At 45.9% G+C, this 27,692-nt stretch overlaps 1 protein-coding gene across 9 annotated transcripts in view; it reads left to right on the top strand.

Moving 5' to 3' along the window:
* UQCC1 (ubiquinol-cytochrome c reductase complex assembly factor 1) overlaps window positions 1-27,692 on the top strand; it is a 110,176-nt gene that overhangs the window by 80,502 nt on the left and 1,982 nt on the right. For all 9 annotated transcript variants that reach the window (XR_012419304.1, XR_012419303.1, XM_074005161.1 and 6 more), the window contains 2 exons: window positions 17,460-17,537; window positions 25,503-25,616. Coding sequence is in view for 7 of the 9 variants with exons in the window: in XM_074005161.1 (XP_073861262.1) it covers window positions 17,460-17,537; window positions 25,503-25,616 (192 nt within the window). In the remaining 2 variants the exon portion in view is untranslated. The remainder of the gene's footprint in view (window positions 1-17,459; window positions 17,538-25,502; window positions 25,617-27,692) is intronic.

Genomic DNA, 27,692 nt, shown 5'->3' with positions numbered 1-27,692 from the left:
TTTTTGCTGTTCTTGGGAAAGCCCTTTGTGGTTCCCAGTGAATAAATTACTTGGAGTGAGTTTTCTCACACCTCCTACTCTGCTGTGTTCACTGTAGCTTTTTTTTTTTTTTTTAATAACTGTCTGCTGTAATACTTCTTTGCCCATGACTTATAAAGATATATATTTTTGGTGTTGGACTTTTGACCCCTTTCTGCTCCCAGGAGAGAAATTTTGATCAGAATAATAAAAGGTGTAAACTGTGTGTGTTGCCCCTTACCTAGGCCTTGGGCAGTTTAGCTGCTGGGGTTAGGAATCAGCTGGCTTGTGGTATGTGTATGGTTATGGGGCAAGTAGGAGATGGTTCCTGTTAAGCGCTAAGCAGCCTTCTGTCTCCCGCTCTTCTTTTCATCCCTGTCCCATGCTCTTTTGCTAAGATTCTTCAGATTTCAAATGAACCTTATTGTCTTTGGCATTTCCGATAGGTGTTTGTGGCTATACTCCTTCTCCTTCAAAGACAGAAGGTGTTTATCGTCTCCTGTGCTTTAGGTCCCAGGGTGAGTTGGCTACCAGAGAAGAGCCTCCCTCTAGAAGGACAGTGTGGGAGAACTGAAAAACACCAGTCTTGGAGCTACAGGAGTGGAGTTAGACTTAGTTCTTTAATTAACCAGCAGGCTCCGATGCAGAGCCTGGACCAGGTTATTTCTTTTTTTTTTTTTTTTTTTTTTTGAGATGGAGTCTCGCTCTGTCACCCAGGCTGGAGTGCTGTGGCCGGATCTCAGCTCACTGCAAGCTCCGCCTCCCGGGTTCACGCCATTCTCCTGCCTCAGCCTCCTGAGTAGCTGGGACTACAGGCGCCCGCCACCTCACCCGGCTAGTTTTTTTGTATTTTTTAGTAGAGACAGGGTTTCACCGTGTTAGCCAGGATGGTCTCGATCTCCTGACCTCGTGATCCGCCCGTCTCGGCCTCCCAAAGTGCTGGGATTACAGGCTTGAGCCACCGCGCCCGGCCTGGACCAGGTTATTTCTAAGGGCCTTTCCTGCTTGAAAAAAAATCCATGAGACAAAAATTTTCCAGCCCAGGGTAGAATTTACGACAGTGAACAGCAGTTTGCAAAATTTCCTACTTTTCTCCAAGCCTCTCTTGCCCGATAGCACTGGAAGAACTGGCTCCATCCCTAATAGCTTCAGTTCAAAAGGACTAGAAGAGACTAGGGTAGTTGGGGACAAATGTGGGGTTCATAACATACTAGGGGTATCTGGTCTGATGAAGTGGTTGGGTATGGATGTCAGAAGAATCTCACTTGATGATGATCCTCAGGGACTATGTAAAGGAATTTTAGAATGCCCTGGCTGATGACGGGAAGCCCCACCCAGGGCTAGCCCTAGCTGGTCAGAATTGCCAAGCAGTCAGTGTGTTTATTTTATGCCATCTCCTAATCATTTCAGTGGCCGCCAAGCTCCTAGAAGCTTGACAGCCGCAAAGATGATCCTAATTCAACCCTTTCCAAGTGAGGACACTCAGTCCTGGGCAGGAAAAAGGCTTGGTCAGTGTCATGTAGTAGTGGTAGTAGCAGAGACTAAAACTCACTTCCCTTGATTCATTCTGCTGCTCTTTTCATTACATGATACTGTCATCTTTGCTGTTCTCTAGAGCCACTACACACACCCTGCATTTTGTCTTGCTGGGAGAAGCCTCCAATCAAAGACCTCCTGATCCTTTTCTGTTAAGGTCAGCATTCCAGTGTCTAGCACAGTGCTTAGCACATGATAAGCCTTCATCCAATGTTGGTTGAATGGTGGATGAGTGAGTGAACTCACAGAGTCTATTCCTAACCCCATCTTCTTAGAATCAATTCCATACTTACACTGCAATTTACCTGATTAAATTCATGCCAGATCGTTAATGGATGCCAGTAAGACCTGTCTTAATGGTCCCAGATAACTCTTGCATTTTAACCAGAGTTTTCTGTAAATAGTGTCTTTGGGAGAGCAGTGATTGCAGTAGTAAGACATACAGGCACTGTGACGAGCTCTTGGGGCTGAATATGCCTCTCACTCCATGTCCTACCACAAGGTGGGCAGCTGTCTGCTCTTTTCTCCTGTGGGCTTAACTCCCGCATTGGGTACCACCAGAGGGCAGTGGCTCCACCAGGATCTGCGTGGGGCTATGTAAAAAAGTTCTGGAGGCTCTAGGGTCAGACCCAGGATACAGTAGAGATAGATGCTCCTTTCAGCTGCCCTGGGTGTGCCATGAGTATCTCTGGATCCATTGATGAGTCTGCTGTAACACTCTTTTCTTGCTTTGTTTTCCCCAAAATGCTGGGTGAATGGCCCTATGGGGTTGGTTGGAGCTGAAGGGGCCTGGCTGGAGTGGAGGGACTTGTTTTTCCATGTTCATTGTCCTCTGTTTAGCTGGTCTTTCTGAATGTCAGTGATCCTTGCCATCCATATGATGTGCCTGGTTCTCAAAGGAGCAGGAGGAACTGTAAGGAGCCCTTCTTTAAAACAACCACTATCAGGGCCTCAACTGTCCTACTGATGCTCAGATCCAGTCCTGACCTCTCACCTAAACTCACTGTCAGCTGCTTCTTCACTGGTCCTCCTGCCTCTTGACTCTTCATCTCAGATTCATTCTGCAAATTATTCAGCAGCCTGACTAATCATCCTAAACTCCCGGAGTTCAGAAATTGTCTTTTGTTTACTGCTGTAGCCTCAGCTCCTAAAACAGAGCTTGATGCCTGGTTAGTGCTGAATACATTTGATGAAGGCAATATTGAATGTATTTCCTCTAGATCCAGGAACATTATTAATTTGTATGGTTTTATTAAGGATTGCTTCATTCATTTATTTCTTCAAGGAACATTTTTGTCTCTCAGCACATGCCAATCCCTGCATGTGGTTGGTAGAGAATATACCAGAGATAAGGGATCTTAAAGGGCTTACAATCTAGTTTATTCTGAGAAAGGAAGTTGAATCTTTCCTGGGTTCACTTCCTCACGAAACAGGCAAACGAGAAAGATAGGAGTTCACTTGCTCTTTTGTTTTGTTTTCACTGCATGCTTCTTCTAGGAGTTATCCCAGGGCAGGGCTGAGTATGATGGGAGGATGAGGCAGGAGAGTAGGTAAACCCCGAGGTCCTGAGGGAAGCTTCAGAGACTTCCAGGCCCTCATCTCCACGTGGGGGATTGGGTTGAGTTTATAACCTTCTTTCTAGTGCAGTATCACAGAGTAGCTGAGAATACTCACATACTGAAGCCAGTTTGGACTTAAATCCCGCCCTAGCCATGTGACCTTGGGCAAGGTCTCTGCCTATTTCCTTTCTATGCCTCAGTTTTCTCTCCATAAAATAGAGATAACCGTAATACCCACCTTACATCACTTGTAGCATTGTGATAAATGAGGTATCACATGTGAGGTTCTTTAAACAATGCCTGAGAGCGAAGTAGATGTTTGCCACTAATTTACTTACTGTTAAGCATTTTCATCTGTTAATAAAAAGGGAGGCCGGGCCGGGCGCGGTGGCTCAAGCCTGTAATCCCAGCACTTTGGGAGGCCGAGACGGGCGGATCACGAGGTCAGGAGATCGAGACCATCCTGGCTAACACGGTGAAACCCCGTCTCTATTAAGAAATACAAAAAAAAAACTAGCCGGGCGAGGTGGCGGGCGCCTGTGGTCCCAGCTACTCGGGAGACTGAGGCAGGAGAATGGCGGGAACCCGGGAGGCGGAGCTTGCAGTGAGCTGAGATCCGGCCACTGCACTCCAGCCTGGGCGACAGAGCGAGACTCCGTCTCAAAAAAAAAAAAAAAAAAAAAAAAAAAAAGGGAGGCCGGGCGCGGTGGCTCAAGCCTGTAATCCCAGCACTTTGGGAGGCCGAGACGGGTGGATCACGAGGTCAGGAGATCGAGACCATCCTGGCTAACACGGTGAAACCCCGTCTCTACTGAAAAATACAAAAAAAACTAGCCGGGCGAGGTGGCGGGCGCCTGTAGTCCCAGCTGCTCCGGAGGCTGAGGCAGGAGAATGGCGTGGACCTGGGAGGCGGAGCTTGCAGTGAGCTGAGATCCGGCCACTGCACTCCAGCCTGGGCTACAGAGCGAGACTCCGTCTCAAAAAAATAAATAAATAAATAAAATAAATAAAAAGGGAAAAGGAAAGGCAGTTTTGCATAGTTGTGACGGAAAAACTGAGGCTCAGAGTGATTAATCTTTCAGACTCACAAGGTGGGGAAACAGGGCTGTTGGGGCCCAAAATTTACTCAGATTTCAGTGTGTTTCCTAGGCCTGAGTTGGGACTTAAATACAGAACACCAAAGACAGCATCTCTTTAACATACAGCATTCTGAGTTTGTCTCTTTTCTTTGGATAAAATACCTTTCTAAGAACATTTTACTGAGAAAAGAGGACAAAAGAGAATTACCCTATAAAGATGGGGTCACTCTCAGAATTCACAGGCCATGTCAGTTCCATGGTTTTTTTGTTTTGTTTTGTTTTTTGTTTTTGTTTTTTTCCTTTTTTTATGCGACAAAGTCTTGTTCTGTTTCCCAGGCTGGATTGCAGTGGCACAATCTCGGCTCACTGCAATCTTTGCCTCCCGGTTCAAGCAATTCTTCTGCCTCAGCCTACCTAGTAGCTGGGACTACAGGCATACACCACCATGCCCAGCTAATTTTTGTATTTTTAGTAAAGACGGGGTTTCACCATGTTGGCCAGGCTGGTCTCAAACTCCTGACCTCAGGTGATCTGCCCACCTGAACCTCCCAAAGTGGTGGAATTACAGGCATGAGCCACCGCACCCGGCTGTGTCAGTTCCATTTTAAGGGATATTTGAACCTCACTCCTGGCCTCAACCTTCACCACCTCACTACTTAAGTAAGAATGATCATATGGCTTCTACCTGGGATCCGGGCTCAGCCATTCCCGGGATGCTTCTACAGGAATGTATAAGCTATCTGCTGAGTGGCAATTCTGTTTGAGCCTTAAAACAAACACAAAAACTTGGACTAGGAGCCAGAAGACCCTGTCTCTGTGAACCTGTTGACCATTTATTAGCCAAGTGATAATTGGGTGAGTCACTTGACCTTTCTGAGCCTTTGCTTCCTCATGTCTTCAGCAGGGAACAGCCTCTTTCTCAGATTACCATTGGGTCAGTATTTTGGCAACTGTACAGCTCTGAACAGTGAGCAGTTAGGACACAGCAGTGAAAGACAAACATTCTGTGACCTGTGTAAAACAATGTAAATGTCTGCTTTACTGTTTTGGGCTTTAGACTTTGGTCTGACCCATTGTGCCCAGGTGGAGTTACCAGTTAACTCCTGTGATTCGGTTCATTAGGGTGGCCCGGCCCCTTTCACTCTTCATTGCTGTGGAGAAGAAGAAGGCAGCACTGTTGGATGAAGGGTCAGGAACCTCAAGATCAGTAAGGGGCTAAATTTTGGGTCCTCTGAGAAAATGTTGCCATCTGGGCAATATGATATCTATATTAGGATCACTGGGAAAGGACTCGGGTCAGTGATCTCAGTGTTGCCTTTAGATCCTCTAGGTTGTTCAGAGCCTCAGCATCCATGACAAGTGACAGTGGCCCAGCTCTTTTAGCAGAGAACTGACTAACTTGTTGATGTATATTCATCTGTTTGCCTTTTGTGTCTGTGCAGTTGATGTGGTTGGTAGTGATGGGGAACAAACATCCTGTAGTTTTCCACTGTACCCAGTCTGCCTAAATTTAATAGAAAATCATTAAAAAAGCCAAGTAGTGCCTGCAGCTTTTCTGCGCTCATAAATGTAGTCATGAGGCTCACGGTGCAATTAGCAGCCTCCAAGTGTCTCTGGAAGCTTGAGTGTGTCAGCATCTTCTTGCTGACCGTAATCAGACCTCATGGCTGCAGTCAGAATGCAGAGGGCCGGAAGGAATGATACCGACCTACATGTAGTGAACAAATCACTGGAAAAGGGGCTCAGGCTCCTAGGCCCTGGTGTGTTATGCCTGTGCTCCACTGGAGACGCCTGCCGGGCTCAAAGTAAATACACATCTTGCTCATATTACATCTTATCCAAGTAAGATTTTCCATTACCACAACATAGGAGACATGAAGGGCATGGCGGTTGCTAAAATCATACAAGACTGGTTGTCTACACTTGGTGCTGCCAGGGTCAGAAAGTCATCAGTGTATGATGCATATAACTTGCCTTCTGTCTTCATCTTTCTGTTCTCTCCACTTTCTTCAGTGAAGTCTGATTACGTGCAAGTCATGGCCTCCCCTTTCCTCCTCCTCATCTACTCGATAATCAAATCCGATTGCTCTGGCTGTAGTCATTTCTCTGGAAAGCATGCCTTCGTCTTTGTTCCTATTGTCACTTAACATTGTTTCAGTTCCTTAGGGACTCTCACCTAGACCATTGTAGCAGTCTCCTCTGGTTTGCCTGCCTCTGGACCTTCCCCCAACTTTGTGATCTGTACTTCTAGGGTTACTTTTTGAAAATAAATCTGTCCATGCAATTTCCCTGTGCTTAGACCCCTTCCTTGTTCTTTCCTTCATGTGGCATTCAGGGCCATTTACAATCTCACAAAAATTGCCCTTCCAGCTCCACCTTCTGATTCTTGCCACCATGAGCAGCTTCTGTGGTTCTGTGTGTGTGTGTGTGTTTTACAAACTTTCCTTTGAAAATCCTGTACTTGTTCACCTCCCTGTGCCTTTATACATACTATTCTGTCTGAACATACCTGTTCACCCTTTAATACGCACTATAATAAATGTTGCCTCTTCTCTCAAGCCTTTCAGTCCCTATACCATTGCTATTTTTTATATACAACGTGCTAGGTGTGTCTTCCACATGAGATTATAAACTTCTTGAGGACAAGTACTGTGTTTTATTGTTTTTTTTTTTTTTACCTCCAGCATATATCACAGTAGAATACAGCAGGTACTGAATACATGCTTATCAATCATGTACAATGCAGTGTAGAGTTCTGTACCAAGACAGTTTATAGTCTGGTGAGGAACATCAGTTAGCTCATAATACCACTGTGCCGAATGGATAAGTGTCCTAAGAGAGGCTTTAATATACACATGGTTAAGTCACAGATTGAAATGACTGTCTGAGAAGAACTGTTTATAACTGAGATTTCCTTTATCGTGGTAAAATATACATATGTAATATTTATCATTTTGACCATTCATAAATGCTTGATTCAGTGGCATTAAGTATATTCGCAGTGTTTTGTAACAATCATCTATACCCAAAACGTTTTCATTATCCCCAACAAAAACTCTGTGCCCATTAAATAATAATTTTCCGTTTCTTCCTCCCATCAGCCCCAGGTAGACTATTCTACTTTCTGTCTCTGAAGGTGCCTAAGTACCTCCTATAAATCAAATTATACAACGTTTGTCCTCCCGTGTCTGACTTATTTCATTAAGCATAATGCATTTATGAGTGCATTTTTAAGGTCCATCCATGTTATAGCATATCTCAAAATTTCATGCCTTTTTATGACTGAATAATATCCCTTGGTATGTGTGTACCATATTTTGTTTCTCCCTGTCATTGGATACTTGGGCTGTTTCCACCTTTTGGCTGTCATAAATAATACTACTATGAAAATTGGTGTACAAATATATTGGTTCTAATTCCTGCTTTCAATTCTTTTGGACATATAGTTAGGAGTGGGATTGCTGGGCCATACAGTAGTTCTATGTTCAGCCTTTTGAGAAACCACCAAACTGTTTTTCCACAGTGACTGTACCATTTTACATTTTCTTCAGCAATGCATGAGGGTTTCAGTTTTTCTACATCCTTGGCAATACTTATTTTTCTTTTCTTTTTAAATTATAGCCATCCTAGTGGGTGTAAATGGAATTATCTTGCTCAGCCAGGTGCGGTGGCTCACGCCTGTAATCCCAGCACTTTGGGAGGCCAAGGCGGGCGGATCACAAGTTCGGGAGATTGAGACCATCCTGGCTAACACAGTGAAACCCCATCTCTACTAAAAATACAAAAAATTAGCCGGGCGTGGAGGTGGGCGCCTGTATTCCCAGCTACTCGGGAGGCTGAGGCAGGAGGAGAATGCCGTGAACCCAGGAGGCGGAGCTTGCAGTGAGCCGAGATCGCGCCACTGCACTCCATCCTGGGCGAGCGTGTGAGACTCCATCTCAAAAAAAAAAAAAAATTTTGCTGGGTGTGGTGGTGCGTGCCTGTAATCCCAGCTACTCGGGAGGCTGACTTTAGCTAATTTAAGCAAGCAAAGTATTTATTGGAAGGTAACTAAGGCTCACAGAATGGAGAGTTTAATAACAGGGCTCAGGAAGGAAAGATACAGGGCAGCTAAGTGATCTTAGCAATAGGAACTTATGTATAGTCTCTTTGGGGTGACCCAATTTTACTATTTTATTTATTATTTTTTAGAGATGAGGTCTTGCTGTGTTGGCCAGGTTGGTCTTTAATTCTTGGCCTCAAGCAGTCCTCCTGCCATGGCCTCCCAAAGTGCTAGGATTCCAGGCATGAGCCACCGTGTCCTGCCAAGGGTGATCCAACTTTAGCTTCCTTTCATATTTGTTTTTTTCTACTCTCAGAAGCAAGAGTCTGATTAGCTAAGCTTCAGCTATGTGTCCATCTCTGCGATGAGGGGACAGCATTCTAGGATCAACAGCCTGCCAACTCATGGAACTGGGGAAGAGTAGGTCCTGAACATAAGGAAGAAATGCAGAGAGAGATAGAGACCTCAGTGTCGGAGTACTTCTGAGATCTACTGATCCATTGAGGCAGATGATGGAAGCAACCTAACCAATCCATGGAATAGCCTCTGGGTGTTTCTGTTGGCCATAGAATCTTGAACACCCTGGCCTGTGACCAGTGCCAACCCATTGTAACCATATATATCTGACATTCTTCCTTGAAACCTCTCTGGTTTCTCCATGTTCATTCTTAAGTATGGTTGCTAAGACAAAGACTTTTGACTATTAAAATAAATGAGGAAAGAAAACTTTTTGACCTTTGCATATGGCTTTTCCTTTAATATAGGTATAATTACCTTTTCATATTTCTGATTTATCTGTTCGTGAGGGAGATTTGCTCTGGTATGCTATTACGTCTACTTGGCCAGACCCTTGCTTCATCCTGTTATTTTTTTATTTTGATATAGACATAATACTGTGCATTTGACCTTGTCGAATCTTATCTTCTTTTTAAGGACAGTTTTTCTAAATTTAAAAAGAGTCTGTTTTACTCTTGCTTTCCAAAGTGCAGAAATGAGCAATTTTAGCTTTGTGCTTGTGTAGTTCTTCCGTTTCTCGTATGACTCATCAGAAGCAGAAAGGTGTGATGGCTTAGACAGTAGATTTAGAGACTGGCCATCTGAGTTAAAAGTCCCAGCACTGTCACTTACAAGCAGGATGTGATCTGACTGCAAGTCACTTAACATTTTTTTTTCTTTTTCCTTTTTTTGAGACAGAGTCTTGCTCAGTTGCCAGGCTGGAGTGCAGTGGCATAATCTCGACTCACTGCAACTTCTGCCTCTCGGGTTCAATGAGTCCCCTGCCTCAGCCTCCTGAGTAGCTGGGACTACAGGTGCACGTCACCATGCCCGGCTAATTTTTTTGTATTTTAGTAGAGATGGGGTTTCACTATGTTGGCCAGGCTGGTCTCGAACTCCTGACCTCAGGTTATCTGCCTGCCTCAGCCTCCCAAAGTGCTGAGATTACAGGCATGAGCCACGTTTGAGCTTCTGTTTCCTTGTTGATAGAGTCAGGACAACAATAGCAGTTTGGCTGTGAGCTCCTCGAGGGCAGGGTTGTGGTTGTGAGGCACAAATAAGATCATAAAATGAAAATATTATCGGCCGGGCGCGGTGGCTCAAGCCTGTAATCCCAGCACTTTGGGAGGCCGAGACGGGCGGATCACGAGGTCAGGAGATCGAGACCATCCTGGCTAACACGGTGAAACCCCGTCTCGACTAAAAAATACCAAAAAAAACTAGCCGGGCGAGGTGGCGGGCGCCTGTAGTCCCAGCTACTCAGGAGGCTGAGGCAGGAGAATGGCGTGAACCCGGGAGGCGGAGCTTGCAGTGAGCTGAGATCCGGCCACAGCACTCCAGCCTGGGTGACAGAGCGAGACTCTGTCTCAAAAAAAAAAAAGAAAGAAAGAAAGAAAGAAAGAAAGAAAATATTATCAAATGCATTGTGTAATCATTGTTACCACCATCACTGCCATCATTATTATCAGTACAGATTTTAGATAGTCCCCAGGATTATTTCCTTTAGGACTCCGCACCATCAATGCTGTTGTTAAAACTGCGACTCTTTCAAGCCAGGTGTTGGCTTCTCTAATGAGTATGCCTGAGACTTGTCATGTGGTATACTATAAAAAGCTTCCAGAAACCAAAGTAGATTATAGCTGTAATATTCCCCTTATTCAAATGCCCTAAAGAGAAGAAAATTAAATAGCCATGGTAGTTTGATCATCTCAGAACCTTAATGTACCTCATCAGCTCCTTTTGAAGACGATTGTAGACTTAATATTATGTGTTCGCATGTTTTCTCAGCTGGACAAATGACTAGAATTTCTGAGGACATACATCTTTTCTCTCTTGGCTATTTTCCAAGCCTGAGGGAAGGACTGCTGTACTCCGTGACTATATAGAAATTAGGGCTACTGGTTCTGCAATTCTGTCTGCCAACCATATCCCTTGTTTTTCAGGACATTATCAGGCTACGCAGTCTTGAACATATAGATCCCAAGCAGCAAAACAGGAATTTTCAAAATAAATAAGAAAAGGATTCGTATTATTATTACTGTGTTGTAGAGACAGGACCTCACTTTGTTGTCTAGGCTGGTCTTGAACTCGTGGCCTCAAGTGATCCACCTGCTTTGGCCTTGCAAAGCATGGGGATTATACATGTAAGCCACTTTGCCCAGCCAAGAAGGAAATATTTTAAAAAGCATGTCTTCATATAGCAAACTTCCCTTGTACATTAAAAGTTTGAAATGTTTAAAATGGATTTTAAAATGGATCTCCTCATGCTGAGTTTAGGTTGGCCTTTCATCGCAACGGGAACATACTTTATTTAAATGTTCACATTATTTTATAAAAAGAGAGAAAGAAATTGTCTTTCATTTGAAATTTTTTTTTTTTTATTCTTGGTATTAACAATTTTCTCTGGAACTGCCCGATATGTGTGTGTGTATGCGTGTGCGCACACAGAGTTTTGTTTGTATTTTGTCATCATTGCTAAAAGACCCTCAATAGATCTTTCAGTCATAATGCATGTGAGTAACAGGTAGACTTTTTTGTTTGGTCTCTCCATGTCCCCGTCTCTCTTGTCTATCTACTCTTACTCTGTTTCTAAGTATCTCATAAAATATTCCACAGTGGGCTAATTTCTAACCTGAACTTTAAATAGGCTAGCTGATGTTCAGTGCACATCAGCCTGTTGCCACACAATGACTGTAGAACATGGCGTTGGCACTGCAAAGCATGGGTGGTGGCATTACTGTCTACTACAGCACAGCTAAAACATGACCTACAATCTTGTGTTGCATTGTTGCCTTATGATGAATTTGATATAGTCCTTAGGCTTCAGCCAGCAACTCTGGCTGTCCTTTGTCGTTCATTCATTCCAGCAAATTCTTAGTCTGCTGCTGTTAGCAACTTTGCTTCAAGCCAGTAACCTTAAAGCTTATTCTCACCTTCGTGCTTATCAGTGTTTTCCATGCCAACTTTCTTCTATTTTCCCACCCCCCGCCCACCATAATTACACCCACTCCCAACCTCAGGTTTTCCCAGGAGTGGAGCTTGGCTATACTAGGAATATCAGATGTATTAGTAACTGGCCACTGATGACCCATCTGGTGGCTGTCTCTAGCTGCCACTGGAACTGGAATCTCTGAGTTGTGTTTACCCAGGACCACATTGGCATTTCTTAGTTCTGCCTCTGCAGATAGCCTGAGCTATGGGGCACAGGAAGGGGCAGCTACATTCATTCCGGTGTCTGTTCCAACACAGTTAGGCACTGGAGTTGGATTGCTCTGTATTCTTATCTTGACCTCACTATTTCTTAGCTGTCTAGCTTTAACTTTCCCAAACATCAGATTCCTCTTCTCTAAAGCAGAGACAGTAACAGTTCCTGTCTCTTAGAGTCCTTGGGAAGGTTTAAGTGGCTAATGTGTAAAGTTGTAACACAGTTATTGGCACTTGGTAAATGATGAATGATGGGGTCCGTCTCCAGACTTGAATCACTTTGGGGCACCTGTAGACTGGTGAGAGGGCAGACTTAGTAGAGAAAATAGTATGTGTGCTAAGTCTTAGAGGATAAGGAGTTAGCATCCCTTCCATCAGTGGATAAAGAAGAGAAGGATTCCTGGCAGCAGTGTGACTAAGAAATAGACGAGAACATGATGTATCTGTGCACATACTTTACTGACTGTAGGGTGAGGTACAGTAGGGAGGCAAGAGGAGGGGAGGCAGAAACAATGGCCAAGAGCAGATCACTAGAAGCCTTGCAGAGTTCACGGAGGAGTTAAAACTTGATCTCCCGTCAGTCCCTATATCCACATAGTCTGGTTCCTCTGTTAAGCAGTCACATAAATATCTTTAAGAGCAGCAACAGTGAAAAAGGGAAAGAGAGCAGCGAATTGGCCTCGAATGAACTGGCATCTCTTTAAAGCTAATATTCCTCCTTGAGAATGCTACTTTAATTAAACATGTGCCCTGCAAGATTCATTATTGCCTTACTTGTGTTCCCTGTTGGTTGTCTCATTCATTAATCTGCTGATTAGTAACCCTGAACTCTTGCATCCCCTCCTTTTTTTTTGCATTCCCTTTTTAATATACTATGCTGTTTCCCCTGGGACATAAACTCCAGGACCTGTCCCTGGCCTGCTCATGTTTGTTTTCTTTGCCCCTTGTGCCTGCCTCTGCTATAACATTTGTAGTATGTGTTAAGTAATCCTTAAGGTAACATTTTTATTATGTCGTAAAAAGTGCATGGCAAATATATTATAACTCATGGACTTTGTTTAAAAATGAACGGATAATTTATTGAGTGTGTTACATGAGCCTCACTCCCCTCCCCATTTCAGCTGAGACCTGCTGCTCATTTAGCCGAGCCTCCTATTGAGTGCTCCCTCCCTGTGACATGCTGGGAAAGCAGGCCCATGGTTGGCTAGAAGTGACATCATAGTTTATGTACTCAATAAAAATTTAATTAAGTCATTACAGGAATTGCAGTCATCATTTAACCCTCTGATTTCTTCTGTTTAGTTTATTATTAAACATTCAATAATACCAGTCACTGAATCCTGATGGCTTATAAAATATCTGCATGAATTTTAATGGCTTAAATAAATGGGAAAATATGAGTAACTGATATAAAAGGAACGTTTTCCTTGTGGCGTTGTATGTATGGGTTTTTATGAAAAGCAAAGCATTATGGAAAGGATGAGTTTAATAAGAGAATGGCCCAACACTATCTGGGAGGAGTTTCTCTTCTGCTGGGTGCAGCTGTGTAGTCATGGGCAGAGCGCTCCATATGGTGTGATCTGGCAGTGGAGAGGCGGGGAACCTGCACACCAGCAACCAAAAACTTAAATGAGGGACTAAAATCCAGCAGGGATTCACCAGAGCGAATACCCCGCTCCCCTTGGCTGCTGAACTAGCTAGAAGGGCCCCGCCAAGTGAGTCCGGTAGTTGAGGAAGCTGCTGTCACTTGCCCTCACCTGTTGCCCTGCAGATCATGTGTCTGTACTGATTGCACTTTCACCCTCTTCCAGGAAGGGCCCTTTTCATGATCTAATCCAGCCTGGGTGATGATTTCTGAAAAGCATTTCTAGCTGTGGCAGCTTGCCATTGTCTCAGCTAGAGGTGAAGGGAGAGGCAGCTTACGGGTCACTGGAGTTGGAATATAGGACCAGAAGGTCAAGGAGCCTTGCTAGTAAGGAACTCTACTCTTGCGCTCTGTTTTTCCTGGGCAGTAGCCAACCAGAATGCAGGTATATCCCAAGAGGAGAAAATGTGTCTGTATGTATGTGGGCCTTGCTGGAAAGCAAGAACTGAGGTTTGCAGATCAATGTGTTGGTGATCTCTGGAAATACCCTGCAGATGGTAAAGTAGGAAAAGCACTCACCCAGAAATCAGGTTCTAATCCTGGCTCTGACACTATGATGTGTGACCTTGAATAAGTCTCTTCTTTCTGGGTTTCAGTTCACCCTTTCCTCAAGGGTATTGAGCTAGGTAATCTCTGAGGGCCCTTCCTGCACCAGAGCTTAATGGTGTGATACGGACATAAACTAGCTCCGCTAGGCAGGTTCAGTGAATGTTTTCCTCTGAGAGATGCTCCTGCCTTACTGTTTGATACCTCTGATATTGTCCGTTCTATTATGATGATATCGCTGCGATTATTCCTAACACAGGAGAACAACTCATGTGGGAGTAGGGAGAGCCTCCAAGTGTGGGTATCAGGAGGTTTGAGTTGTAGTCTCATCCTCACATGACAGAAGGAACGACCTCTAGCTCTGGCCTGTTTCTTGACTCTTCCCTTTACCCCAGCCCTTTCTGGAAGATGGGACAGTAGAAGTTTGGCAGTGTATGTTTCTGAAATTCCAGAAACACGGAACGTATTCAGCAGGGGGAAAGAAAGAAAGGAGAAGAAGAAACCCCCCAGAAAACTAGTTGGATAGAACATGCTCTGCATGGCATGGTACACAGGCCCTTGTAAAAATTCACTTACCAGCAAGCCTGTCTTAGCCCCTGCTCTGGGTTAGGCTCTGGACCAGATGATGGGGGTGCTGAGATTAATCAGACATGGTTCCTATGACCCTTGAGTAGCTCCCAGACTAGTGGGAGAGACAGGTGCATAAGCAGCTCTAAACCGTGTGTGTACCCAGGGGAGAAAGTATGCCCAGAGAGCTGTGAGAACACTGAGGATGGATGGCTAATGTGGCCCTGGTTGAAGGTGTGTGGGATAGGTCATGGTTTGCACTCCTACTTACATCCAGTCTACATTTTCCAGCCTTGAGCTTCACAGTCCTTTCATTTTTGAAAATTATCCATGACTGTAAAGCATTGGAACTGGTTTTGGCTTTATGTAAACAAACCAGAAGTTATAATTCCTTACATTTGCAGAGGATTCTGCAGTTTACCAAGGCTTTCAGCATACACACATTATTAAATTAATGAATGAATGCATGCTAACTCACGTGCTCTTCCAAACAGCCCTGTGTGTAGGGCATTTAAAAGAAAAGGGGCCAGGTGCAGTGGCTCATGCCTATAATCCCAGCACTTTGGGAGGTCAAGGCAGGCTGATCGCCTGAGGTCAGGAGTTTGAGACCAGCCTGGCCAACATGGTGAAACCCTGTCTCTACTAAAAATACAAAAAAATTAGCCAGGCATGGTGGCAGGTGCCTGTAATCCCAGCTACTCGGGAGGCTGAGGTAGGAGAATCGAGAATCACTTGAACCTGGGAGGCAGAGGTAGCAGTGAGCTGAGATCATGCCGCTGCACTCCAGCTTGGCCAACAGAGCGAGACTCTGTCTCAAAAAAAAAAAAAAGAAAGAAAAGAAAAAAAGAAATGGTCTCCAGTTGACTTGCTTAAGATAACATCCTGTGTACATAGCAAAACTATCACTTGAACCCAGGTTTTCTGAGTCTAAATCCAGATCTCCCTTTCTGCATTTCTTCCCACTAGTTATGAGTCACAGGATAAAATCACTCAGTCTTTGATTTGTGACCCAAAGTAAAATTATCCTCCCAGAAGCAGAACCCTGGCAGACTGAAAGGAGCGTGGACTCTGGATTCAGACTAACCTGGATGCTGATCTCAGCTTTATCATGAATTTGCTCTGCGACACAAGGCATCACTTCACCCGGCTGAGTCTCTCACACAGTCACTTATAGTCTGAGTGACTGTAACACATCTACCTCTGAGTTCTGGTGACGATTAGAGGAGATAGTGTCCATAAAGCTCCGGGCCCATGACAGGTACTTGGTAAATGAAATGACCGTGGGCATGGTCACCATCAGAGTTGTTAAGCAGAAATCTTGTTCTCCATATAAAGTTCCAAATGCCTTTTGGCTGTTTCCAAAACCATCAGTTCAGATAGTCAGTGAGTCCTTACTCTGTGCTCTACATTGCACTGGCTTTCTGCTGGGATCCTGAAGAGGAATAAAACGTGGACCCTGCCTTACAGCATGTTACTGTCTGGAGGTCAGAGTTGTTCCCTATTGAAGGCATTCAGTGAACTTCACTCTGGGCCCTGAAGATCCTCCAGGCCAGGCTGTTCCCTGAGAGGAGAGAGGAGTTCTACCGGACTCTCAAGCATCTCACCAGAATAGCATTTCTAAAACAGTCTCTGAGTTTTTGTTTGTTTGCTTGAGACAGACCCTCATTCTGTTGCCCAGACTGGAGTGCAGTGGCGTGATCTTGGCTCACTGCAGCCTCAGCCTCCCAGGCTCAAGTAATCCACCTCAGCCTCCCAAGTAGCTGGGACTACAGGCATGCACCACTACACCAGGCTAATTTTTGTATTTTTTTGTAGGGATGGGGTTTCACCATGTTGCCCAGGCTGGTCTCGAACTCCTGGGCTTAAGCAATCTGCCTGCCTTGGCCTCCCAAAGTGCTGGGATTACAGGTGTGAACCACCACCCAGCCAAGATGATCTCTTAACTTTAACATTCTTCTTGCTTCAGAGTTGCCCCTGCTTTGTTCTTCCCTCCTTTCTATAGCCTCAGAGGCCCCCCTTTTTCCTCAGCATGTCTCTCACCGTCCTGCCTCTCTCCCTCCTCTTCCCATCTCTGACCACTTCCTTCTCTTTGTTTTTTCATCACAACAAACTCTTGAGTGACCCTGAAGATGTCTCCTAACCTAGTCTCAACATACCTTTCCTGTGATCCTGCCCATTCACCCTCCCTGTCAGTGGCATCCTCCCTGTGCCAGTCATTTTCTTTCCAGCCTCTGCACCTTTGCACACCTCCTTCTGTCTAGAATGCTCTCTCTCCCTCCTCTGTCAAATTCCTCCTCCTCCAAGGTTCACTTAAATGTTACCTCCTGGAGAGCACTTACCAGCTCCCTCAAGCAGGTAAAACTAAAACCCATTTATCACTCAGCATGTTTGGAATGGGATTTGAGGCAACATGTTGCAGTGTAATTATTTTTTATATGCCTATTTTCCTACATTGGACTGAGCTCCTCCAATCAAGAAACCTTTTCTTATACTTGGTTCATAGGATCTAGCACAAAACTAAACATGTGTTTGGGGCTCAGTTCATTAAGCTGACTTGTATAACTTGAGATCAAAACCTAAAAGAAGTTGGCAAATTGGGGAGAATCCTGACAGGTCAGGGAATTGAGAATGGACCGGCAGCTTGACTTGTTAGTGGCTGTCTCTCTGTTCTACTAAGAGTCTGTGATAGCCAAGAGTCAAAGATCATACTTTTTGTTTTTTTTTCATTCTTTCTTTCATACTTTTGTTTTTGCCATTTGTTTCTGTAGGTTAATCCCTATATCCTGAAGAAGAACATGATCCTCATGACAAATCATTTCTATGCAGCGATCTTGGGATATGATGAGGTAAGATCATTTACCAAGGCTTAGGCAGAACAGTGGCCTCCCCCAGCAAAAGCTTTTGATGAGAGCCTCTGAGGGAAGCTGCAGGGACCGTTGTTACTGGCTACCACCATGGTGTAGTATTTATTTCTTCATATTCATCAACTGGGCAGCGAGAATGAATATGCTCAGCATGTTTGGGAAACATGCCACATGTTTGGGAAAGAAGGCAGTATTTAATATGGTCAAACCATTCAACTGGCATTTGTTGAGTGACTGCTGGGTGCTGGATGGAGGGACAGAGGTAAATGAGACACTGTCTTAGCCCCATGTGCTCCCAGAGAGAGGAGGACATTCATGTAAACAGCGTGGTCTGCCAGGCAAAGTATACACTTTTTTTTTTTTTTTTTGCTGTAATTATGAAAGCAATACATACTCATTTTAAAAGTTTGTAAAACTGGCCGGGCGCAGTGGCTCCCAGCACTTTGGGAGGCTGAGGCAAACGAATCACTTGAGGTCAGGAGATCGAGACCAGCCTGGCCAACATGGTGAAACCCCATCTCTACTAAAAATACAAAAATTAGCCGGGTATGGTGGTGGGTGCCTATAATCCCAGCTACTCCAGAGGCTGAGGCAGGTTAATCGCTTGAACCTGGGAGACGGAGGTTGCAGTGAGCCGAGATCATGCCTCTGCACTCCAGCCTGGGTGACAGAGTGAGACTCTGTCTCAAAAAAAGATAAATAAATAAAAATAAAAGTTTGTAAAGCTGTACAGAAATGGTTGAAGTAGAAATTAGAAGACCTGGCTGGGCACGGTGGCTCACGCCTGTAATCCCAACACTTTGGGAGGCCGTGGCGGATGGATCACCTCAGGTCAGGAGTTTGAGATCAGCTTGACAAACGTGATGAAACCCCGTCTCTACTAAATATACAAAAATTAGCAGGGCATGGTGGCATGCGCCTGTCATCCCACCTGTTTGGGAGGCTGAGGCACGAGAATCGCTTGAACCTGGGAGGCGGAGACTGCAGTGAGCTGAGATTGTGCCACTGCACTCTAGCTTGGGCGACAGAGTGAGACTTGGTCTCAAAAAAAAAAAAAGAAACCACGAAATGAGAAGACCTATTTCCTACCCTGCTCCAGACAAAACCTTAATTCCTAGTTTATTGGATGACCTTCCAAATGTTGTCTGTGCATAGACAAGCACCTTTATCTTTTCCTTCTTTATGCAACTGGAGTTACACTAGACACATGATTCTGCGACTTGCTTTTTTCACCGAAGTGTGTATCTTGGGTGTCCTTCCACATCAGGACATTTGGATCTATCTCATCTTTTTTAAAAAATTGTAAAATATGCATATCATAAAATGTACAATTTTAACTATTTTTAACTGTATGGTTTAGTAGCATAAAGTACATTCCCATTGCTTTGCACCATCACTACCATTCATCTCCAGAGCTTTTCCATCTTCCAAGCTGAAACTCTGTCCCTATTGAACAATAATTATTCCCTCCTTCCCTCATATCCCCTAGCAACCACCATTCATTTGACTTTATGCCTCTGTGAATTTGACTACTGTAGATAATTCATGTAAGTAGAATCATACAATTTTTGACCTTTTGTGACTGGCTTATTTCACTTAACATAATGCCCTGGAGGTTCATCAATCTCATCTTTTTTCTCCCCAACATTTATTGTGGAGATTTCAAGCATGTAGAAAGAATGGTGTAATGAACACCTGATATTTTAAACTAACCAGATGCTTTTATACTGATTTTATGGTTACCTCCAGATTTAATGCAAGCATGACCCCTCCTGGGAAGCAGTTCCTGAACTTGCTGTGGCTCAGCTCATTCCATCCTCCCTGCACTCTCACAGTGCTTACTATATTCACATTATCTGTCACCCTGGCTGGGTGGGGATTTCTTTTTGGGTAGTGGCAATGCCTACTGTGTTTGCATTTATGTGGCCTGACGTAGTGCTTGGCATATGATAGTCACCGAGTGAGAAATGCACAAAAGGACAAAAGAAAGAAACTGGAGTTCAGATTGGAGGAAATGTTACCAGCCTGAAGATCATAATTAAAGCCAGGAGACAAGCTTACAAAAAAAATCCAGTTAAATGATTTGGTTAGGGTCATAGGACCAGTTAAAATAGGGTCTCCTGATTCCTGTTCTCCTAGATATCCTGAATTAGAAGGAAGCATTTAGATTGCATACTATACACATCATTAACTTAACATGAGCTTTTGGTGGTTATGGGATGGGAATTGAGAATTATTGCTCAAGTGTACATATCTTTTTTTTTTTTTTTTTTTTTGAGACGGAGTTTCACTCTTGTTGCCCAGGCTGGAGTGCAATGGCACAATCTTGACTCACCGCAACCTCCGCCTCCCAGGTTCAAGCAATTCTCCTGCCTCAGCCTCCCGAGTAGCTAGGATTACAGGCATGCACCAACACGCCTGGCTAATTTTGTATTTTTAGTAGAGGCGGGGTTTCTCCATGTTGAGACTGGTCTCGAACTCCTGACCTCAGGTGATCCGCCTGCCTCGGCCTCCCAAAGTGCTGGGTTTACAGGTGTGAGCCACCGCATCTGGCCTACATATCAATTATAAAAGAGGACGAATTGTAATTATAGAAGCCTTACTATATAGAAAAGGATGAGGCTTAGGAGTGAAGAACTACACCTCTCTATGAGCCTTTGTTTATGGTCTTTATTGCAGGTGGCTCTGTTGGCTCAGTCAATCCTTTCATCAATATTAATAAAAATGTACCGAATTGTTTGTTCCCAGTCCCCCATCCAGTCCATTCTGGCAGAGCCATTTTACCCAACTGTGCCTGATCACAGGAGTCACCTGGAGTGCTTTTAAAATCTAAATCTTTATCACCTCTCTGAAGATTCCAATTCAGTAGGAGTGCTGCCTGGTGGTTCAATATGTCACTCCAAGGTGACTTTTAAGAGCAGGAAATTTGGGAAAATATACTAATAACCTGGGACACTTTTTAGAAATATCAGTGTCTGGGTCCTATCCCCCAAAGTTCTGATTTAACTGGTGGAGGGGGACATCTGTAGTTGTAAAAGTTCCCAGGTGATTTTAATGTGCAATTCTAGAAGTTTTTCCTATATTTTAATGTGCCTGTGAGTCACCTAGAGGACCTACGTACAATTCAGATTCTGACTCAGCAAGTCTGGGGTGGGGCCTGAGATTCTGCATTGCTAACGGCTGCAGGTGATCGGGGTGCAGCCATTTCACAGACCACACTTGGAATCACAAGGTTCTAGAGCTATTTGATACTAAACACATGCAACTATTTTGACTTAAATTAGTTAAATAAAATAGAAAATTCAGATACTCAGTTACTATATGTGGCTACTGTCTTGGACAGTGCAGATACAGAACAGTTCCATAGTCACAAAAAGTTCTGTTGGACAGTGCTATTGTACAGCAGCCTTTTCCTAGAATCTTGCTTGGATTCTTCCCCCTCACTGGACGCTCTGGGAACCTCCCTGTTTCCTATGACATTAGGTCCAAATTGCTCCCTGAACTTCCAGGCCTTCTGTGAACTGTTGCCATTGCTATGTGCCCTATTTACCTTTATATTTCTTGTGCTCTCTCTTAGGCCATTTGCCGTACTGCCCCATAGATATGCTGTGTCTGACTGAGACTCTACCTAAAACGAGGGGTTGAGGGCAGTAGCTGAGTCTTGGTCGGCTTTAGGCTCTGGTTCAGGACCTGGCGTACCTTGTAGGCACTCCCTCTGTAAATGTTTTGAACACTTTCTCTTGCTTAGAATAATCTGCAGCTGGCCAGGCACAGTGGCTCACGCCTGTAATCCCAGCACTTTGGGAGGCCGAGGTGGGTGGGTCACCAGACCAAGAGTCACGAGGCTAGCCTGACCAACATGGTGAAACCCCGTCTCTACTAAAAAAAAAAAAAAAAAAAAAAGCCAGGCGTGGTGGCGGGCACCTGTATTCCCAGCTACTCGGGAGGCTGAGGCAGGAGAATGGCGTGAACCCAGGAGGCGGAGCTTGCAGTGAGCCAAGATCGCACTGCTGCACTCCAGCCTGGGCAACAGAGCGAGACTCCGTCTCAAAAAAAAAAAAAAAAAAAAAAATCTGCAGCTCTACAAATCCTCCCTTTTTTTTTTTTTTTTTTTTGAGATGGAGTCTCTCTCTGTTGCCCAGGCTGGAGCAGTGGTGCGATCTCGGCTCACTGCAACCTCCACCTCCCGGGTTCAAGGGATTCTCCTGCCTCAACCTCCCAAGTAGCTGGGACTACAGGCAGGTGCCACTGTGCCCGGCTAGTTTTTTTTGTATTTTTAGTAGAGACGGGGTTTCACCATGTTGGCCAGGATGGTCTCGATCTCTTGACCTTGTGATCTGCCTGCCTTGGCCTCCCAAAGTGCTGGGATTACAGGCGTGAGCCACCATGCCTGGCTCAATTCTCCCAATTCTTAAAGGCCCACTTCTTCAGAAAGGCTTCCCTGACCTCTCTGGCTGTCTTGTGTTTTTACTGTGAATTTCAACACCCATCCATCTATTCATTATCCATTTAACAGGTAGCTTTTGAGTGTCTACCATGTGTGATACATGAAAATACATTGGTGCATAAAACAAACATGGTCTGGCTCTTTCCCACTGGAGCTTACCTTCTAATTGAGAGACATAGTAAACAAGTAACAGATAAACAAGCAATAAATATCTAACTACAGTACAGTGCAGTGAGAGAGAATAACAGGGGGAATGACTTAGTGTGGACCAGGAAGGTCTCTCTGAGGAGTTGTCATAAAAGCTAAGACTGTAGAACAAGGAGGCAGCCATGTAGAGTATAGCTGAGTCTCACTCTGCAGCTTGGCATGTGTTCATTCTCCAGGATATTACTCTGTGCTGCTGTTAGATGTGCACTGATTTTGTCCCTTCAGCTAGATTGCAAGTTCCCTGAGAGCTCACACCATATTGCGGTGACTCTTGTGTTCCTGTCGTTATGCTGAGCACATAGTGATGTCAAATCAATCTTCACTGAGTGGAACTCTGCCACTCTAAACCCTTAATCAGAACCAGAACCCTCCAAAACCAAAACAATCCCCTTGGCTTCCTCTCAGTTACTCTAGACCTAGGTGTCTTAATTTCTGAAGGATGCTTTGTTGTGTTGTGAGGGAAAACAAGTAGGCACCCGATTAGATTGGGTGGAAATTATAGTGTGTCCTCATGTTTGGTTCCCAGGACCCTTCTTCCTTTTCTGCTTTCTTAGTTTGAAATATGCACCCTCAGATTAGTCTCTCATTTGTTTTCACTGCCTTACGCTAGCAGTGTGGTGGGAAGAAGGCTGATGTTGTGTTCGTTAATTTATTCAGCCATTCTTTTTTTTTTTCTGAGACAGGGTCTCACTCTGTTGCCCAGGCTGGAGTGCAGCAGTGTGATCGCAGCTCACTGTATCCTCGACCTCCCCGGGCCCAGGTGATCATCCCGCCTCATCCCTCCCGAGTCGACTCGTGGGCCACCATGCCTGGCTAATTTTTATATTTTTTGTGGAAACAATTTCACCATGTTGTCCGAGCTGGTCTTGAACTCCTGGGCTCAAGTGATCCACCCAGCTTGGCCTCCCAAAATGCTGGGTATTCAGCCATTCTGATTGCTCTCCCACTCTATGCCAGGTTCTGTGTTCTGACTAGAGTGGGTCAGTCACCATCCCCCACCTCATCATTGCATGCTAGTTCTAGTTCAGTCATCAGTTAGCTAGTCTCTAAGCCTCAGTTTACTTATCTTTCAAATGGGGATACAGGCCAGGTGCGGTGGCTCACGCCTGTAATCCCAGCACTTGGGAGGCCGAAGCGGGCAGATCACTTGAGGTCAGGAGTTCGAGACCACCCTGGCCAACATGGTGAAACCCCGTCTCTACTAAAAATACAAAAAATTAGCCGGGTGCAGTGGCGCATGCCCATAGTCCCCAGCCACTCGGGAGGCTGAGGCAGGAGAATCACTTGAACTTGGGAAGCAGAGGTTGCATTGAGCCAAGATCACGCCGGTGCACTTAAGCCTGGGTAACAGAGTGAGACTCCATCTCAAAACAAAGCAAAGCAAAGCAAATGCGAATATCTGTTCTACTTGGCATACATAATCATTAGGAGCCAGGTGTGTGAAGGAACCCTAACAGTCTGGAACAGTTGGGTTGTTCTCACTATTAGTGAGTCCTGAGTCATCCTTTTCTTTCTGATGGCTCAGGAATTCCTGATTATGGAGTTGCCCCTTCCCAGCCATCTCACCCGCTGCTAAAGTTGCCTATTTTCCCATCCTGAGCTCTGCCCATTCTCCAGGTCCCCATAACACCCACTCCCAATCCCATTCCTTTCTGCACAGCACATGTGGGTTGCTGCCAGCAGTGCTCTGGCACGTGCGCAGGCACAGTAGACACGGGCATGCTGTTGTGCTAGCAAATCGTTTGCAGAAGGGTGATGTGCCTGAGCTTGTCCTCTGCTCCTTTCCCCATCTGCCAAAAGAAGCCAGTTTTCCTGACTCAGCCATCGTGCCAGGACAGTCCTAAGCTGTGGAACTGTAAGGAGTGTTTATCAGAGAGCATTTGGAACAGGTGGAATGTTTTTCTACCAAACTGTCAGCACCCCATACTGGACATGGCACTTCCTGGCAGCAGGCCTGGAGCCAGACCTCATATACCACAATGCCCAAGAGGACAGACCACAATATAATGTCAAATAAAGTGATCCTGGGTCTTTGCATAATGTTTACCACTTACAGAGCCATTCATGGCCAGTATCTCTCACTTCTCACAGCTCTGTGGGATGGGTATTATTAGGCTTGTTTAACTCATGAAAAACTGAGGCTCAGGAATGGCTAATAGCTTCTCAAAGGCCACACGGCCATCAAATGACAGAGCTGGCATTTGAACTCTGTGCTCTGGCTCCCAGACCCCACTGTTTTGACTATATCCCAGCTGTCTGCCAAAGCATACTCCTAATCTTTGTATCCAACAAATTACACTTAACAAGTAGTTCAAGAATGCTGTAAGTAGAGCAGGTAACTTCATCCGTTTTTAAGAAGTACAAGATTGAGACTTTGGTTTAGTCAACTGCCACCATCACTGATCTTGGCAGAGGTGGAACTAGGACTTGATCTGCCTTCTGACTTCAAGTCAGCACATCGATTCTACACACTACCTTGACACCTGGACAGAGCAACTTCTCAGGGCCTGCTCCATCAGTCACCTTCACCCCAGGAAGCAAGACTCTCAACCCTCCCTCCTCTAGAGGTCCAAGCTAAAAAATGTCCTTAGCTGGTGGCTGGGGCTCTCATTTTGCTCTGTAATCTTTGAGCTTCCCAACAGAAGTCTCCTCTGTGCCAAAAGAGGCAGTGTTAGGCACACACACACATGCAGGCTCTGAGCCTGGCCCTCTGTGGCCCCAGCAATCCTGCTGAACATCCTGTTCCTCTACTTAGGGAGAGGCTGGGCCCAGAGTTGGGTAACAGTGAAGACAAGGTAGCTGGCTCCCTTCCCCAAAGAGCCAGTTGCCTTGCAGAGATATGTCCTTGGACCAAGCAAGAAGGCACAGTCCATGCCCACCTCCATTCCTGGGAGAAACATACATTCACAATATTCCCAGCCCGTGCCCTGTGGACAGCAAGGGGAGCATTGCTGCTACTGTTTCTCTTCTTGGCCTCTCAAGCGTTGCCTGGGCCAGGCGCAGTATGGAGTAGAGGGAGCTGTGCCTGAGTCCCCACTCTGCATCACCTAACTAGTAGCTTGGCCCCTCTGGACCCCCTGTTCTCCCTCTGTATGTAATAAAATGAAGGGACTGGGCCAGATGCCCTTGTAAGACCCCTTCCACCTCTACTGTGTGACTACCCCATTTTCCTCATGTGTGGAGGGTCCTTCTGAGCCGGTTCCATGGTTGCTAGCATGTTTACAGTATCCCTAGCGTCTGTGTCCTGGCTCTGTGGATCCCTCCGGAGACCATTGCTGTGCTGTGTGTTCCAGGGGATCCTTTCAGATGATCATGGGCTGGCCGCTGCCCTCTGGAGAACCTTCTTCAACGGGAAATGTGAAGACCCTCGACATCTTGAATTGCTGGTAGAGTATGTGAGGAAACAGGTGAGCGACCCTTTCCCTCCCCTCCCAATTCCTGGCAACAGTGGGCCCTCCTCTTGGGCTTTCAGGGGATCATGAGAGGTTGAGTTACCAAGGAGCAGTCTGAGAGAATTCTGACCAGATCACATCAGCTGGACGCTGAAGAAGGAGCGCCTTCTGTATGTCCAACCATGAACCGGGCCAGGGAGCGGGAAACGGGAAGAAAGAGAGAGAAAGAGGCATCAAGTAGTCTCCTGCCCTCAGGAACTTTGAGTCATTCATTCACTGTGCACCTCATTTCCTACTATGCGCCTGGTGCTATGCTAGCAGCTGGGCCCACAGAGTCCTGGCAGATATGAGCACGGGCAGCTGCCCACTGTGGACCCCTTCTCTACCCACTTGGATTTGTTTCCTGCTCCTGATTTCCAGCAGGACTGGGCAGCAGGCAGCATTTCACAGACAGCCTCTTCCTGCTAGATGCTCTCCATGGTCAAGCAGGGTCCCCCCACTTCAGTTTCTCACCCCTCTGGCTCCCCTGGGCTCCCCAACATCAAAGCTTCTAGGAGAAAGCTCTGCAGTGGGGGCTGCTTACCCACATAGCTCTTCTCAAGCCCAGGGAATTAATTCCTTGACCTCCCTGCCCTCAGATCTTGTATTGATGGGAGACTCATACTTGATAGATGACTGAGCTGACTGGCAGGGAAGAGGACATAGAGGCTCTTCCAGGGCCTCCCAGTGAGTCAGCCTGCACAGCTGCCCTAGGGCCCCAAGCTGCGTGATTCATGTGGCCACTGAGGCCTCAGCTGCCTCAGACAACTCAGGCTGTGCCATGAGTCACACCTTTGCTTCATGACCTGGCCGCTGGAGCTGAAGGGGTGTCACCCCACAGTTACTCTCTTGTTCACTTGTATCCATGGTCTTCAAGCCTCCAACAACCAGGAAAGGCAAGGCTGGAGCTCAGCTCTTGAGAAGACAGGGCCCATAGGACTAGCTTGTAAACTGCTGGAAAAACCACATACTGGGGCTCTGCAGACCCACAGGGTAGAGAATCCCAGGAGCCAGGACTCCTGTTTGACCACTCTTCAAATCTGCCAGAGCCAGGGAGAAGGCATGGCATGGCCAGAGGGCCCCACCCACGGAGAATTCTCATACTACCTGTTGACTGGCCTCACCCTCAGACAGGAGTAGCAATTCGCAAAGCAGATGCTGTGTTTTCTGAGACCTGCCCAGTATTTCCATCTGCCATGGTGGGCTTGTGCCAGAAGCCACAACAAGACACACCTGGGACTTCTCTGAGGGCCCTCTAGGAAGGGGCTGCCACAACCATTGTCCCTACAAGAGGTCCCACGTGGCCCCAGTGAGAGGCAGTGGAAAAACAGCGAAGGGGCTCTTGGGAAAGCAGGGAGCTTTGGTGGGGACCCAGTTATGTTGGCAAAACCTTTTGAGCACCTGCTGCTCCAGGCACTCTTGGGAAAGCAACGATTAATAAGACCCAGTCCTGCCCTCGAGGGGCCAGCTCATGGTTTGGTGAGGAAGCCCAGGCACATGGCTAACCCTGGAGTAAGCCAGCCCATAATGTGATACAGAGAGGGCAGAGTGCTGAAGGCCGGGAAAGGAAGAGCAGGAGCTGGACCTTGAGCAGACTGCTTGGTGTGGCCGATGGCCCAAGAGCCAACCACAGGTCTTGTTGCCCAACCCAGGAGGTGGGCAGAGTGGTGGCACTGGGGACAGAAATGGAGTCACTGTAAGGAGTGGGCTTTAGGGAAGACATGGCAGAGCAGGTGGGAATCCAGAGCTGAGGTGCGTGCGAGAGGCTGGGGTTGAGTTCAAGCGTCAGCAGCTGGAAGCAGAAGCAACCGGAATGGTGGATTCTTGGAAGGAGGAATGACCTAAAGCCTAAGATGAAGCCTCCTGGCCTTGCAGCAGTGGCTTCTCTGGGTGATGACCATTTTAATGGCAGAGCTGTCTGCCCCTGCTGTCCTAGAGGGGTGATACTAGGGCCTACTGACCAGGGGCCCACTAGAGGACAACAGAGGCATACATATGCTTAAAGTGTGAGTGACTAGCACTGCATATATGAATCTTTTCATGTGTCCTGTG

This window comes from Macaca fascicularis, chromosome 10 (assembly GCF_037993035.2).
Source record: "Macaca fascicularis isolate 582-1 chromosome 10, T2T-MFA8v1.1".
In the NCBI taxonomy this organism is placed as follows: Eukaryota; Metazoa; Chordata; class Mammalia; order Primates; family Cercopithecidae; genus Macaca; species Macaca fascicularis.
This window is presented reverse-complemented; position numbering and strand designations above follow the sequence as displayed.